The sequence below is a fragment of the Triticum aestivum genome, chromosome 5A (genome assembly GCF_018294505.1).
Source record: "Triticum aestivum cultivar Chinese Spring chromosome 5A, IWGSC CS RefSeq v2.1, whole genome shotgun sequence".
Lineage (NCBI taxonomy): Eukaryota > Viridiplantae > Streptophyta > Magnoliopsida > Poales > Poaceae > Triticum > Triticum aestivum.
In genome coordinates, this window is record NC_057806.1 from 390,077,065 (window position 1) to 390,092,360 (window position 15,296).

General features: G+C 42.8%; 2 protein-coding genes across 2 annotated transcripts; both read right to left on the reverse strand.

Annotated features, from left to right (window-relative positions):
• Positions 1-5,207: 5,207 nt before the first annotated feature.
• Positions 5,208-9,904, reverse strand: LOC123106971 (uncharacterized). Its single transcript, XM_044528991.1, has 9 exons — positions 9,699-9,904; positions 8,217-8,433; positions 7,667-8,093; positions 7,389-7,556; positions 7,083-7,292; positions 6,058-6,946; positions 5,720-5,951; positions 5,408-5,565; positions 5,208-5,303 (listed from the first exon to the last, which is right to left on the reverse strand). Exons 3-6 carry the CDS (start codon positions 7,835-7,837, stop codon positions 6,548-6,550), a joined length of 948 nt encoding a protein of 315 aa, XP_044384926.1. The 5' UTR covers positions 7,838-8,093; positions 8,217-8,433; positions 9,699-9,904; the 3' UTR covers positions 5,208-5,303; positions 5,408-5,565; positions 5,720-5,951; positions 6,058-6,547.
• An 879-nt stretch (positions 9,905-10,783) lies between these two features.
• Positions 10,784-14,689, reverse strand: LOC123103542 (protein transport protein Sec61 subunit alpha). The gene is made up of 7 exons (XM_044525158.1): positions 14,513-14,689; positions 13,274-13,621; positions 12,861-13,088; positions 12,414-12,768; positions 12,197-12,321; positions 11,982-12,117; positions 10,784-11,353 (listed from the first exon to the last, which is right to left on the reverse strand). Exons 2-7 carry the CDS (start codon positions 13,615-13,617, stop codon positions 11,114-11,116), a joined length of 1,428 nt encoding a protein of 475 aa, XP_044381093.1. The 5' UTR covers positions 13,618-13,621; positions 14,513-14,689; the 3' UTR covers positions 10,784-11,113.
• Positions 14,690-15,296: the final 607 nt, after the last annotated feature.

Here is a 15,296-nt window from a genome sequence, read left to right on the forward strand (position 1 = left end):
CGTAACTTTGCATCCGTAGCTCCGATTTGGACATATAGCATATCAAAATGTTCACCTCAGAGAGTACATCATTTCATTCTATTGCTTCATTTTCATTTGAGCTCATCTTGATGCCCGAAATGCTGTTAGAAGGAGGCTTCGTGAGTTATTTGTCAGATCTGCTAGTTCATCTTAGACTTTTGTCATTTTTGCCATGATTATTGTGTGCATGCTATGCCTGTGAGTCCTTCATATGTTTTGTTAAGGATTTTGTCTTCTTTCTAGAGGTGTAACCCATGCATTTTTAGGATGTGTGTGGTGACTTGTGCAAGCTTGCAAAGTGAGGCACCCGGTAAATCTGTTTTCAGGGACTTAGTAGTTTTCACTAAGTCTGGGATTATTTAGTTCATGATGCCATATGCTCAGCTTGTTTCCTAGTGATCCCTGCCTCTTTTGAGGATGATCAGTAAGGGAGTTTTGTTAATCATGTTATGCTCTATCCATCCATGTATTTGTTTGCAATTATGGAGCACACTAGCTTGAGTAAATCAAGCTCTACTTTTGCTACGTTGTGAATCTGGGCAGATCGTCAACTTGTTTGCGAATTTGCCGATGTTATTGTAGTTGATCCGTGCATGCTATGCCATTGTTCTTGCCATGTCTAGCTAGCATTTTGTGCCTTCTTTATGGATGTATGCTTGTCTTGCCATGACTTGCACCGTAGTGAGTGTATCGAGCTTGTTTACATGCCTTCGTGAGTTATATTTCAGCGGTCTCAGTTTTCACAAAGTCTGAAAACTGATTGTGTTTTAGCTATGTTCGTGTGCCTGTTAGTATATTTTGTGAACCCTTTTGGCCCCAGGTCACTTTGGGACTTTTGTTAAGCTTGTTGAGTAGCTCCATTCCATGTTCTTACTTGTCTTAATCAGGTCATGTATCATGTTGTTTTGCTGCTCCGAAGAGGGCTTCGTGATCTGAAATTTCAGACAAGTGTTAATTTCACTAAGTCTGGAATCTGTTTTGCATTTGCGTTTTTGCCATGCTTGTTTGAACCTCATAATGGATGAATTGGCCGTGGCTCAGTGCTAGTCTTTTGTTAAGCATATTGTGTGCATCCCTGCCATGTATTTTGTTGTCATATTTCGGTGCTGTAGCATGTTCATTTCGTTACATTTAGATGCCTACTTGCTGTAAATCGCAGACCGGTGTCATATCTTAAATCGCTTGCCATTTCCAAACCGTAACTCCGATTCCGACGATCTTTATATCGTTTTCAAGCGATTTCATCTCATCTTTCTAGTGGCATCCTTAGAATTCCAAGTTGAGGCCAGGTTCATGCATTTCCTGTCATATCTTGTATTTTGCATCCCGCATCGCATCCCGCATAGCATATCCTTGTTGCTTGTTTGTATTGTTTGGGTAGAGCCGGGAGACGAGTTCGCTAACGAGGAGCCCGTTGAGTTTGCTTGTGAGGATCCAGTCAACTCTGACAACTGTGCAGGCAAGATGATCATACCCTCGAAATCACTACTATCTTTGCTATGCTAGTTTGCTCGCTCTTTTGCTATGCCATTGCTACGATGTCTACCTTTTGCTTGTCAGCCTCCCAATTGCCATGTCAAACCTCTAACCCACCTTGTCCTAGCAAACCGTTGATTGGCTATGTTACCGCTTTGCTCAGCCCCTCTTATAGTGTTGTTAGTTGCAGGTGAAGTTTGGAGCCGTTCCTTGTTGGAACATTTACTTACTTGTTGGGATATCATTATATTGCTATGTTATCTTAATGCATCTATATACTTGGTAAAGGGTGGAAGGCTCGGCCTCTCGCCTAGTGTTTTGTTCCACTCTTGTCGCCCTAGTTTCCGTCATATCGGTGTTATGTTCCCGGATTTTTGCGTTCCTTACGCAGTTGGATTATAATGGGAACCCCTTGATATTTCGCCTTGATTAAAGCTTGTCCAGCAATGCCCAACATTGGTCTTACCTTTTGCCGCCTAGTGTTTTCTTTCCCTTGGGTTCTGCAGACTCAAGGGTCATCTTATTTTACCCCCGGGCCAGTGCTCCTCTGAGTGTTGGTCCAAACTAGAGCCCCTTGCAGCGCCACCTCGAGGAAACTCGAGGGCTGGTTTTAGTTGTACGGATTGCTTATCTGAGTGTGCCCTGAGAAAGAGATATGTGCAGCTCCTATCGGGATTTGTCGGCACATTCGGGCGGTGTTGCTGGTCTTGTTTTAACCTGTCGAAGTGTCTTGAGTTACCGAGATACCGAGTCTGATCAGAACATCTTGGGAGGAGGTCTATTCCTTCGTTGACCGTGAGAGCTTGTCATGGGCTAAGTTGGGACTCCCCTGCAGGGATTGAACTTTCGAAAGCCGTGCCCGCGGTTATGGGCAGATGGGAATTTGTTAATGTCCGGTTGTAGATAACTTGAACCTTAATTAATTAAAATGAATCAACTGAGTGTGTTACCGTGATGGCCTCTTCTCGGCGAAGTCCGGGAAGTGGACACGGTGTTGGAGTAATGTTTGCGCAGGTTGTCCCTCTAGCTTCTCGCTCGTGCTTTGCCTCCTCTTCTCGCTCTCTTTTGCGAATAAGTTAGCCACCATACTTGCTAGTCGCTTGCTGCAGCTCCACTCATATTTTACCTTGCCATTCCTATAAGCTTAAATAGTCTTGATCGCGAGGGTGCGAGATTGCTGAGTCCCTGTGGCTCACAGATATTATAACTCCAGATGCAGGTCCAGGTGATTCCGCTCCAGGTGACGAGTATGAGCTCAAGTGGGAGTTCGACGAAGACTCTCAGCGTTACTACGTGTCTTTTCCTGATGATCAGTAGTGGTGCCCAGTTGGGGGTGATTGGGACCGTGTCGCATGTTGGATTTTCTTCTATTTTGGCGCCGTAGTCGGGCCATGAGTGTTTTGGATGATGTAATGTTATTTATGTTCTTGATTGACATGGCGAGTGTAAGCCAACTATGTTCTTCCCCTTTGTTATTCATATTACATGGGATGTTGTGAAGATTGCCTAACTTGCGACATATGCCTTCAATGCGATTATGTCTCTAAGTCGTGCCTCGACACGTGGGAGCTATAGTCGCATCGAGGGTGTTATACTACCAGAGTAGCAGGAAGCGCAACAGCAACAGCCAGATCAACATCAGAGCACAACACAGGGGGGAAGGCAGCAAACAACAATACATCAAAGGGGGCCAACTCATCAGTAAAAACATCCCCAAATGCAGCAACAACAAACACCACTTGAACCAAAGCAACAACAACCAAAACATCCAAGAAAGAAGCAACCAGATTGCCCCATGCAGCAGCAACAAGTGGCTACCACGCATGTAGCATACGATACCGGGGAGGTGCCCATGCTTCGAAACCCAGCACGTGTGCCGAAGAAAGGGCGACCGACGGAGAAGTCTAAGAGAAGAAAGACTTTACTTGAGCAACGAGAAGATGCTCAAAAGAAGAAGGGGAAAACAGATGAGAAGAAGAAAAAAACCAAGCCCGGAAGGAAACCTAGACCAAAGAAGAAAACAGATATTTGCTCGTATTGCAAAGAAGATGATCACAGTGTTGTGACATGTGAGTAGTTGAAGGTTGTGATGGCTATCCAGAAATGCAACTACTGTAACGAGCCTGATCATGCAGTGAATCATTGTCCCTACCTAAGGGATGTGATGTCAATGGAGGCTGGTGTCAATAGAGCAACAGAGCTTAGGCTCTGAAGAACAAATTAAGAGAAGAAAATTGACTAAAAATGTTTTCCTAGAGTGTTTGGTGTCCCTCAAGAATGTATACAATCTCAAATGAACTATTTTTTCATGATAGTTTTTATCCACATGAGAAAAAGTCTGCTTCAAACGTGTAAAAAGAAGTCCCTTATTTGAACAACATTTGTGCTTAAATTGTGTGTTGGGCAACTGAGGATACCTATATTTACAGTGCTTATAATGCGTTTAATTTCACAGAATTTTGTTTTGTTTTTGTCTGCATATCGGTGTTGGACAAAAATAATGAGGTCCTATTAAATTTGTCTATATATTTGTGCTTCCTTATACTGATGGTCCACTGAGACAAACTGAAAATAAGAGCAGAGTTCATGGTTGGAAAGATATCCTGATGCTTCAATGGGAGAAAATAGTTACTGAGTGAACATGTTTATGCAACAAAACTTGCATTTCTTGAGTAGAAAAAAATGGTCCTTGCAAAGAAGAAGCGACGAGTTGGAAACTAAAAATATTCGCTATAGGGGTTCGACTGCATCCTGGAAGCATTTCAAAAAGAAGAAAAAGGATAGAACAACAATATCAAAAAAATATTGATACAGTATGCTCCAATTTGTAGAAAGGGATAAAAATTGGCACCTCATTGAAATGCTTCATGACAACACCATCGAAGTTTTCCAACAGTATCAAGAAGAAAATGGCACCCCGGATCACCCGAAGCAATTAACGCAGTAAGCTTTGTATAGGGGTTCTATACATTGAAGTTGTTCTAAGCCAACGAGTTACAACAGTATCAAGAAGAAAAAAATGGATAGAACAACAGTATGCTCCAATTTGTAGAAAGGGATAAAAATTGGCACCTCATTGAAATGCTTCATGACAACACCATCGAAGTTTTCCAAGAAAAGAATTGCATAGAAGCCACAATTATAACTAAAAATACATAGAAAGATACAACAAAATCAATAAACACTAACCACCCACAAATTCAAATCTTTGTAATTTGCACAAAAATTACTGGAAAATAAAAAAAGCTTACTGCGTTAATTGCTTCGGGTGATCTGGGGTGACCTTCTCAAAGCAATCAAGATCAAAATGAAATGAAGATTCTTTGCTTGCAACTTCCTTTATGTTGGCAATCTGATTGGATGCAACACAACAAAAACATATTCAAATACTAGAAAAAGAGGGGTTGTTTTCTTTGAATCATACATGTTTGAAAAAGTATGAAAAGAAACAAAATGATAAAGGAAGCAAAGATCATTACCACATTGTTGGTTGCCTTATGGAGCAAATTAACATCTGTGGCGTTCTTGACCGAGTCAAAAACATTGAATTGCTTATGCAACAAGTTCACAACAACCACTGCCCAATGCTTATTCTGAACGACACTAATGAAGAGCTGGATGCAACATAAAAGAAACTAGATATTACATAACATGCTTTAGAAAAATAAGGTGAAAAAATGTCATAGCAGTCAAGAGAAAAAACTTACTATATCACTTTTTGAAATATGGTTATTTTCATATGCCCTTCTGAACTCTCTTTCACAATTCTTGTGATCAAACAAGTCAGGATCCATAGCCAATTGACTCTGGAAAAAAAGAGTAAAAATGCAACAAGATAGCACAGCCACATGAGTTTATTATGTTGCAAGAAAGTGACAAAAAAGAACCACTAGATGGAGGAAAGACTAACCCCCATAAACACTGAGAATGCAAACTTCTTCGGCTTCTTCTTGTTGTACAACTGCTCCAAGTTGAAAGTTTTCAGATACAATGTCATTACCTCGCTGTCAAGATCAGCTCGTGGCTTTAATGAAGCATGGAAGTTCTGAAGTGATGTGTGGAAACTCTCTATTTCAATGAAATCGGGGTTGTAAAACATTTAAACATGGGACAAAGGGACACATGTTGACAGAAAAGAAAAAGGAACGGGAGATTAGTACTATAAAAAGCCACTGACCCGCCATATATTTGGATAAGGGGAACAAACAGAAAAAGGACTCACATTACTTGATCTTCCTTTGCTCTTGGTATTTTGTACCTACTCATCACATACTGCTGGTACAGAGCATCATCTTTTCGGTCGATCTTGATCCTCTTCATCTTTGGAACATCATCAGGAGGCTGGGCCATTCTTTTCTTAACTGCCTTCTTCACATGAGCACTGCTCCCACTGTTAGCCTCAACAATCTTCTCCCCTGGCTCATGCAACTCAGCTTCCGATCGATCTTGTTGCACTGGCATGAGACAAAAGCAAGAAAAGAGCAAAACACATAAAAAATGATGAGCTAACTACATGGTACATTGTAGTTTTTAAATGACTCAAGGAGAGCAGACAAAAACCTGAAGATACAACTGGAGTTGTGAATGCAATTGGAGATGCATCATATATGGGTGGTCGGGTTTCACCTGACTTTTGAAGCTTCGGATCGGTGTTGAAACATGGAACTGGTGCTTCATATTGCACTGGAAGCTTTGAGTTGTTGCTCTGCCTTGCAAGCACTGGATTCTTATCGAAGGTGGGCCCTGCTGAAAGCGGTTGTTGAACATCAGGAGAGGCGACACCATTAATTTCATTTCCCTTTTTCTTTTCCATAACCTTCCTTGCAGTCTCAGCATCCATGTTGAACCACTCGAAGTCTTTGGCTCCCTCTTTGAACAGACTACATGAAGGACCATCATCAAATTCTAACACAAGTGAATCCAATGCAGCCACCGTACCTTGTGATAAAATCACCCGCTTAGCCTCATCAGTAACACATGGGACTTTTAGATCTCCCACCACATATTCAGGGGCTACCACCTCCTCCCGATCCCCCTTATCCTGTCCAAACTATGCATCTTCCTTCCCAAGTTTATCGCAACTCTGCATTTTATCCAAAACAATGTCCTGATCATGTCCATTCTGATTGGTGTCAGGACAACCTGCAACTTCCATCTCAACCTCGGCTTCTTGTGTTGTGGCACCCATGTGAACTGTAGGGCTAGTTTGGGGTGGAGCCCTGGTCTCACATGCTCCTGCCGCATTGCTTGCTGGAACATCAAAAGTAACACCTTCAAACGTGTGTACCTTGGAAGTTGCAGCAATGGAGTTTGCTTCAACCAAAATACGTGCTACACGCTTGCAAAAAATTGACTGCATTATCTGGCCGAACGATGTCATAACATTCTTCACTTCTGATGCATGCAACTTCTTGTGCTTCTCATATAATGGGAGCATGTGAGGTGGGATCTGCTTCAAAGAGAAAACGACAATGAAACAGAGAAAAAAGTTGAGTTTTACATCATCAATGCATGCACTATTTATTTACTACTTACTTACTGAAAGAAATTGAGAACAAAATAAACAAAGAAAAAAACATGCTTACCTCCAAGTCTTGACTAGAAGGAAGCGGCTGCAGCCACTCATCTAGAGAGCCGCACACATCGCCGCCGGTCTCGCTCCCATCTGTGACTGGATTGGTTGGTATCTCAGGAATTTTTTCACCTCCACTAACTCCATCCACATTGTTGTTCTCACAATCATCTTCGTTGCAAATCTCAATTGATACGTATGGTGTCTCTGGCAAACGACGAAGCTGCAGAATATCAAAAAAAGGTTGGTCATCACATAAAAAAATGGCAGCAAAACATAAAGAGTTATGATATATTGAAAGGAGGAAAAGAGGTATTACATTCCGTTTTCTAAATTCAATTTTATCAAGGTTGAGCTTGTTTTTATCAATTTCTTCTAGCAACTTGAAGTCGTTGTTGCAAACGAAACATGCCCTTGGGAGAGAGTAGTTGAATCTATGCTCAGAGACCAACCAACGAGGCACATCGACAAAATCCATGTAAATTATCTAAAAACAATCAAGATGCCATTGTGAGCAAAGTTTCTGGAAAAAATTGATAGTCGAGTGAATAATAAAAGAAATAAAATAGACAAAAGCAACAGGATCATTTGGCATACCACGAACATGGGCAGACAACCGCCAATCCAGAATCCACTTTTCCCTGCCTCCCTCTTCTTTTGGTACTTCTTCACCTCCTTCAAAGCAGCAGCCAAGAAATGCTCATCCCATGCAAACTCATTGATCTTGTCCATGTCAACCAAGCTCGCAACATACTCTAGGGGGACCATGTTGCCAGTCCCAGGAGATAGCAGGAGAGCAATGCGTAAAAGCACCCCAAGTCCCGTTGATGGAAACTACATCACGATCATCTGTCGCCTTCAGCACTTGAATAGCATGCTGCATTGGAGCCCTTGACCCTACTCGATATGGTTCACGGAGCACATGAGGCTCATTCCTCCTCAACAGCTCCACTGGCCTTGACCCAGAAGGGACATTAAAAAATTTCACACCATGTCTTTCGTGAACAATATAGACTTCTTGTGACTGCGAAAATAGATGCAACATACTGATGTGAAAAACACAACAAATCAATTGCAAACGAGGAACCAGCGACAAGCAAAATACAAAGGTAAAAAGAAGATGGTGCATTATGCTTGTCGTGCATACCTAAACATTGCATTTTCTGTGTCAATTTTCATCACTATCCAATCAAGCAACTCAGCCGGCACAGAGAACAGAACTGATGTTTAGGAGGGACCCAAAACTGCTTTTGCTAATAACTTGCTTCTTAGTATCGGACTGAATATTCGCAACCTGGCGCAACCGGATGGCTGAGAAACGTGTTGAGAATGACCCATCGGCGGTACATTCGTCATCGTCCATTCTGCAAAAAAGAAGAAGAAAATAATAGCACGAGGATGCATCATCTATATGTGACTGTAGTATTGCAGCACAACACTACCACTAAAATAACAGAGCCCTACTTCTAAAAACAAAGCTGAATCTGAACGCATGACTACATTCCTTAAAAAAACAGAGCCCTACTTCTATATGTCACTGGACTACATCTGAAAAATGAAAAAAATGGTGTGCTGCAATACAACTGAAAAATTCAAGTTCAATTACACACTGACTTTAATTTGAACTAGACGAAAATAACATTCAATTCTCAAGTTAAGTTCCAAAGAAACTAAACCTCATGGGTGGTAGCGTTCATCTTTTAGACTAGCATAGTGTTTCCTCACATTTCTTTTGCCATGGAAAAGGAAACCACTTAATTAACAATACTTAGTATGAGTGAAGCAGAGCATTTCGCTGCCTTTAGCAGCAGAGCATCCACATACATGCAACATGTCGTGATGCCTATTTGCTTCAGTTGAGTTCAACAGAAACTAAAGTATAGAGGGCATGCTATGATTGTTATGAAATTAGCTACCAGGGAAGCACAAACTAAATGAAAAAAAAATGTGGCAATGGTTTCAATGTATGAATGGATAGTTAACTAAATGGAATGAATGGATAAGCTAGGCTAGGATTATTATCACTAGCCAGGCAACTGAGAAAGCTAGACTATGAACAAGCAAGCAAGCAAAACAAAACAAAGCAAGCTAGCTAGGCTGAATCCAGCGTACAAATGCAATTAACAAAAATACTCTGCTGCAACTAACATTCAATTTCAGGTTAAAGTTCCCAAAAGAAATGCAACTAACAAAAGACAGAGTAAAAAATGAGGTGTGCTCTAGTGCTAGTTTGAAAAATACTCTGCTGCAACACAACTAAGAAATTTAGATTCAAAATTGAATTTGGTTTAAACTAGCAAAACGAGTCACGCCTACGGACACCACCCCTCAAACACCAAAAGCACACCTCCGACAGGCACTTCCTCCCGTCACATCTCCGACGAGCACAACCCCAACCTCAACACGCTCTCCAACCTCCTGCATAGCAGTTTCGACGAGCACAGCCCCAACCCCGACCTGCTCCCCCTCCTTCTGTCTAGCAGATCTGACGATACAAACCCAACCCCAGCCCGCACTGCCCCCTCCGGGCAAGCAGATACGACCAGCCCCACCGCTACCACGGATCCACTGCTGCATCGCGCGTTTAGGGATGGCGGATGATAGAAATGTTGAGATCTGGAAGACAAACCTGAAATTTGTGTTGTCATCGTCCATGGAGTGCGACGACGATGCGCGTGTCTCCACTCCCACCCCAGCCACCGGCGCCGCCGTTCCTTTCCCTAGCAGCCGCGTCGACCGTCGCATCCCACGATGGCTGGATCTGCGCAAGGGGAAGAAGGTGGGGAAGAGGACGAAATGGAAGGGGGGAGGAAACAGACCGAGATCTCACCTTGGGGCGATGTTGCAATCAATCGACGAGTCAACCAACGCACCTAGTTGGGCTGCGCGTGACCCGACCGAGACAGAAACAGCCGCACGATTAGCAGCGATCCGACGGCTCTGGAGGAGGTTTACGCGCACGAGAAAAAAGTCGAATGGAAATAAACGCTTTCCTTACTTATTTTGTCATCAATTTTGCACATGTGTAATAGATATTCATATGTTCATGTAGATTTGTTTCAGAATTTGTTGAAACTCTAAATCTGACTTTAAACTGTTTAAATTAAGGTTCTCCAATGCACCGTGCTCCAAAATTCATGATAAAATTGCCTGCCTATGATGCACAGCTGACTATAGGTGAAAGTTAAGTCAATTCAATCGTACGACGCAAGAAGGCATCAAAGTTGCTTTTAAAACAAATCATCACAACATATACTCCATAGTTGTATTAAGCAACGGCAAATAATATCAAGCAAAGGGACGGTTCAAAAGTTGTAGCTTTTCTATAAGTGAGATGGAATAAAATAGTATGGCACCAAAGCGCGATCGAGCGTCCTTCGCTCGATCGGGTGTGCGCTCGCTTCTTTCATATAGTGCGGCTGCGTTTTAAATGTATTTATGGTCTTTTAAACCTTACAAAAATGTCTCGTATAAATTACACAAGGTTTTGTGCATCCTATTTGAAAACGTGACATTTCATTTCTTCCGTCCACACGTCATCAAACGAACACCTGCCAGAATTCATTCACCTCAATATTAACACGTTATTACTTCTGAGCAAACTCATTCAACATGCACATGCAGTGTACTATTAGACTAGGTCAGGCATTTTTGTTCAACAAAACACAGAAAAACCTACTCGACAGTTGAAAGTATCAGAGAGATTAATAAGGGTGGCAGGCAAGAAAAACATATACCAGCTCAAGATGACTAAATTGGTCCCAAAACATTCAGTTGCTATATAGTCAAAAACATGAGAAGTCTACGGAAGATGACAGGTGACGGCCACGCCCGTGTTTGGACCGGTCCACCACCATAACTGGCCTGAAGAACACACGCAGCATCTACAGATTTCTCAACTGTAAATAAGTCGGGGTAACCTAAACAGAATTTAATCTCCGGTTACAACCACAACAGCCAGCCAGCCAAGCAGTATTGCGACTGTCTAGAAAGACTCAAGCTGTGCTGTAGCCATAACATGCTCCCAATGCTATCATGTATCAATCAAAACCCGAAGAAACCAAGCTCTGTCGCCCTCTCCTTCTCGAAGGTCTCAAAGTACTGGTATATGATGGTGACGGCCAACAGAATACCGGTTCCTGAACCAATTGCGCCCATAAAATCAGCAAGAACAGTCAATGCGCCGATGCACACTCCACCAAATGCTGCGGCAGTAGGGATGTATCTGTTCAGTTCCTTCTGCAGGTTTGACTCACGATGGCCTGGCATCACCATTTGTTGTTCCTGTTTGATTGCCAAGAATTAAATTAAGTTACAGTAGGCTCATGCGCAACAGTCTTTGCAAGTTGAAACTAAGTAACCAAAAACAGCTAATGAATCACCCCAACTTAACACTTCAATATTACAGCTAAACAATTAATGTGTAGCCATTGATGTCCCAACATCAGGCTTTCCAAGAACCCTACAAAGAACAAACTAGTTGTATACAAAGATAATGATGATGTTTTCTGATATGTCATCCTAGTTAAACCCTTCGTCGCATTACACATAAGGACTGCTGATGCCCCAACATCAGGCTGGATTTTATAAACATCCTACGAGAGACAAACAAGTCCTAGAAACAGAGAATAATGTTTTATGAATGGATCATATACCAAAACAATTGAGGTTTAAACAGTGGATGGAAGAGATGAAATTGCATGGCCGTTTGTACAAATTTTTGGTGATATGCACCAATTTTAGAATTGGACAGCTTGGTACCGCAAGTGAAAACAGTCACATATGAATCAAATCAATATTCGCAAAAAAAAAGAATAAAATCAATATTTTCCACAAAAGGAGTTGCGAGACATGCTATGTAAGAAGAAAGAGTAACCAGGCACGACAAACACTGCATATGCATCATTTGTACCTTCAGCTGCTTAGCAACATCCTTGGCTGATGAACCAGAGACTTCAATCCATGTTTTTGAGAAGAGAGCACATGCTGACAGCATGAAGACCACATAGAACAATGCATGGAATGGATTCGCCAGAATATCAGCCATACTGCAGTTTCCATCAAAGGGGGTAAGTATACTGAACAGTATTTTCTTGACTAAGCAGTGACAAGAAATCAATTATTCACCTTGATGGTGCAGTTACATAGTAAGCAAGACCACCAACAGGGATAGAATGGCCAGAATATTCAGATTCTTTCCATATACCGAGAAGGTTAACCAGAAAGTTTCCACTGTACTTCCTGTAGAGAAGCTGCACCAACAATGAAAACGATCAGCACCTAAACATGCATGCAAATGCTCACCCTACTATGGTCATTATAGATCTGGAACTGAAGCCCATACCTGGGATATGAAATACAGGTTGGTAATCAGGGCAGAGTGCAGAATGATGGGCATGTTCGAAGTGTAGAACAGCTTAATTGGGTATGAGCCTTGCTGCCCACGAGCATTCTTTGACCTCACTGGAAGCACAACACGGAAGCCTTGGAAATAGATAACTATGAGAAAGACCAGGACAGTAGCAAGCAAATTGGTCACATTTGGCAGATTCTGACGGTAGAAAGCTTCTCGTAGGGCACGGACTTTGTCTGATCGAGTAATCAACAGATGGAACAATGCAATGACAGCCCCTTCAAATTCAGCACCACGTCCACTGTTGATGGTGGTAGGGCTAAATGCCTTCCAAATGATATTCTCACTACATAAGATCAAATCTACCATAAGCCAACTAGCAACAGAGTAGCAGCACATCAATCAACAAGTAACAAAAATAAAGCTCAATATGCTTACCAGATATTGGTAGCAATGAAGAGAGAAATGCCAGAACCCAAACCATAGCCTTTCTGGAGAAGTTCATCTAGACAGATGACAATGATGCCAGCAAAGAAAAGCTGAAGTATGATGAGAATGGCATTTCCAGTTCCAAGTTGGCTCACACTGCCATACATTCCAGACAGAACATATGCCACAGCTTCCCCAATGGCAATCAGGATACCCAGCAACTTCTGTGCACCATTCCTGAGTAAGCAAGTACAACATCAACACAATATTGCCGGAGATACAACATATGAATTAGCACGCTTTACAATTTTCATTGGTCATTCACTGTACAACTGATAAACTACATATACATGAGACCATGAACAGAGTAACTTTAGAAAGGAATGTAACAACGAGATTCTGCTATTTTTGCAAATACTTACAGCAGAGCACGATCCTCTCTCACACTGTTGTCAACTTCAATAATCTTGGATCCCACAAGAAGTTGCATAACCATTCCAGATGTCACAATTGGGGTAATACCCAGTTCCATGACAGTACCACGGTTTGATGCAAGAATAACACGCATCCAGTAGAAAGGATCTGCTCCAGTGGTTGAATGGATGCCATAGAGCGGGAGCTGACTGCACACCAGGAAAATGAAGAGAGAAATGACGGTGTAGATCACTTTTTCTCTAAATGGTATTTTCCTGTCAGCACTCTGCACTTCCGGCAAGAAGGCCAAGAAGGGCCTGACCAGATGCAGCACCCGAAAGCCGCCAGCCATCTTCCTGGTCCCACAAAGAAAATAGATCAGCATTATGTACAATGCACATGACAATCTTAAACATTATGAAGAACAAAGCAAACTTCACAGCAATTGCCATTTCGTGCATTATCCCCTAAGTCATGGTTGCGATCAGGTTGATGAACCAATTTGGCTGAAACAGAAATGAACATACCCAGATATTGACAAGCAGACAAAGGAATAAAATGAAAACCACAGATTTCTTGCTCAGTTGCGTCAATTTGCAACCAGACAAGATACTGCACATATGCATCACAATTAAATTAAAAACTTGTACTTTCATTAATGCCTGACGGCTACAATTCTGTTCAAAAATGAAACCAGGCAGACTATCCAGAAAGTAACCGAATTAGACCGCTCAGACAATTTTTTAGTAACATTAATTGGGTCCATCAGCTTGGATCCGGGAGCAATTTAGCTCGCGTCCATTCAAAACTAAGCGACCAGATAGCTGCCCCAACGCTTTGCTTAAACACATATCAAATGCACCAGAACAGGAAACTGTGCAACCCTGGGATCAAGCACAGATCCACCGACGAAACGTCGCCACGACATCATTCCCATCGGCCTACAACCGCCGCCAATTAACGACTCCGGCGAACGTCGCAGCCATGCAACGGTCTCGGAATCCTAGGCTCGCATGGATCTGGACGCCTCACCTACCTACCTAGCACGTAAACCAGCCGCATGATGAACAAGCACGGCTCGACACACACACACACGGCGCATCGCGACGCAGATTTCGACACGGATCAGGCAGGAAACAGCGACATGCGACGCAGATCTGCGGCAGCGGCACGCGAATCGGGGGCAAAGGACAGACCACCGGATCGCCTCGAGATCCGGAGGTGGCGAGGGGAGGCAGCGGGATTACCTGGCCGCGGACGCCGCCGGCGAGGTGGGCGGTGGCTTCGCCGCGTGCTGGCGAGGGCGTCGAACCCTAGGAGGGGTGGACGGAGCGGGGCGAGGAGAGAGAGCTACGGGGAGAGAGGAGGGAAGAGAGAGGTGGGTAATTAATAGCGGGGAACTGAGAGATCTGGAGGGAGAGATGAGGATGGGGACGAAGCGAGCGGTGTCACGGTCCCTGCGCGCTGGGACCGGACGAGGGCGGGAGGGCGCGGAGCCGTCTGATCTGGAACGAGCGGTGGATGATGGGTCTCTGTGACGTGGAACCGAGGACGGAGAAGCCACGTCAACCAGAATGGCTAGCTGAGTCGCAGGCTAGTGATGAGCGAACCGGTCTCCGGGCGGTCGCAACTTGTCCTCCCGTGGGAAAACATGAAATGAAATCCAAGATATGTGAGCTTTGCTGGCCTTCCACGGAAAAATAAAAATAGTTCGGGGTAATTTTTAGATGTCATTTGATGCATGGAATAGGAGTTTTTACATTAAATCTAGGCTAATGTTTTTTTTTTCTTCAAAATGTGAAGGATTGATTCCTATCCTACATAGAAATAGGAATCCATTCCTATAAATCAAAGAGCTTTAAAGGAATTTTTTTCTTTGCAAATCTCATTCTATAGAATTCCTACAAAAATTCGACAAACCAAATAAGGCCTTAAACATTTCAAATTTGAATGCAATTCACCACATAAACTGAATCCAGTAAAATAGAAATATCAAATCTTTGCGATGATAGAGAGAAGCCCTCCATGCAG

What these genes read in the sequence shown, in the direction of transcription:
- LOC123103542 (XM_044525158.1), bottom strand. Translation starts at nt 13,617, where the DNA reads ATGGCTGGCGGCTTTCGGGTGCTGCATCTGGTCAGGCCCTTCTTGGCC. An exon ending in AGAGAGGATCGTGCTCTGCT is followed by an intron (nt 13,089 to 13,273) that starts GTAAGTATTTGC and finishes TTGCTTACTCAG; the next exon opens with GAATGGTGCACAGAAGTTGC. An exon ending in ACCTGTATTTCATATCCCAG is followed by an intron (nt 12,322 to 12,413) that starts GTATGGGCTTCA and finishes TTGTTGGTGCAG; the next exon opens with CTTCTCTACAGGAAGTACAG.
- LOC123106971 (XM_044528991.1), bottom strand. Translation starts at nt 7,837, where the DNA reads ATGGTCCCCCTAGAGTATGTTGCGAGCTTGGTTGACATGGACAAGATC. An exon ending in GTTGTCTGCCCATGTTCGTG is followed by an intron (nt 7,557 to 7,666) that starts GTATGCCAAATG and finishes GATTGTTTTTAG; the next exon opens with ATAATTTACATGGATTTTGT. An exon ending in CTTCTAGTCAAGACTTGGAG is followed by an intron (nt 6,947 to 7,082) that starts GTAAGCATGTTT and finishes TCTTTGAAGCAG; the next exon opens with ATCCCACCTCACATGCTCCC.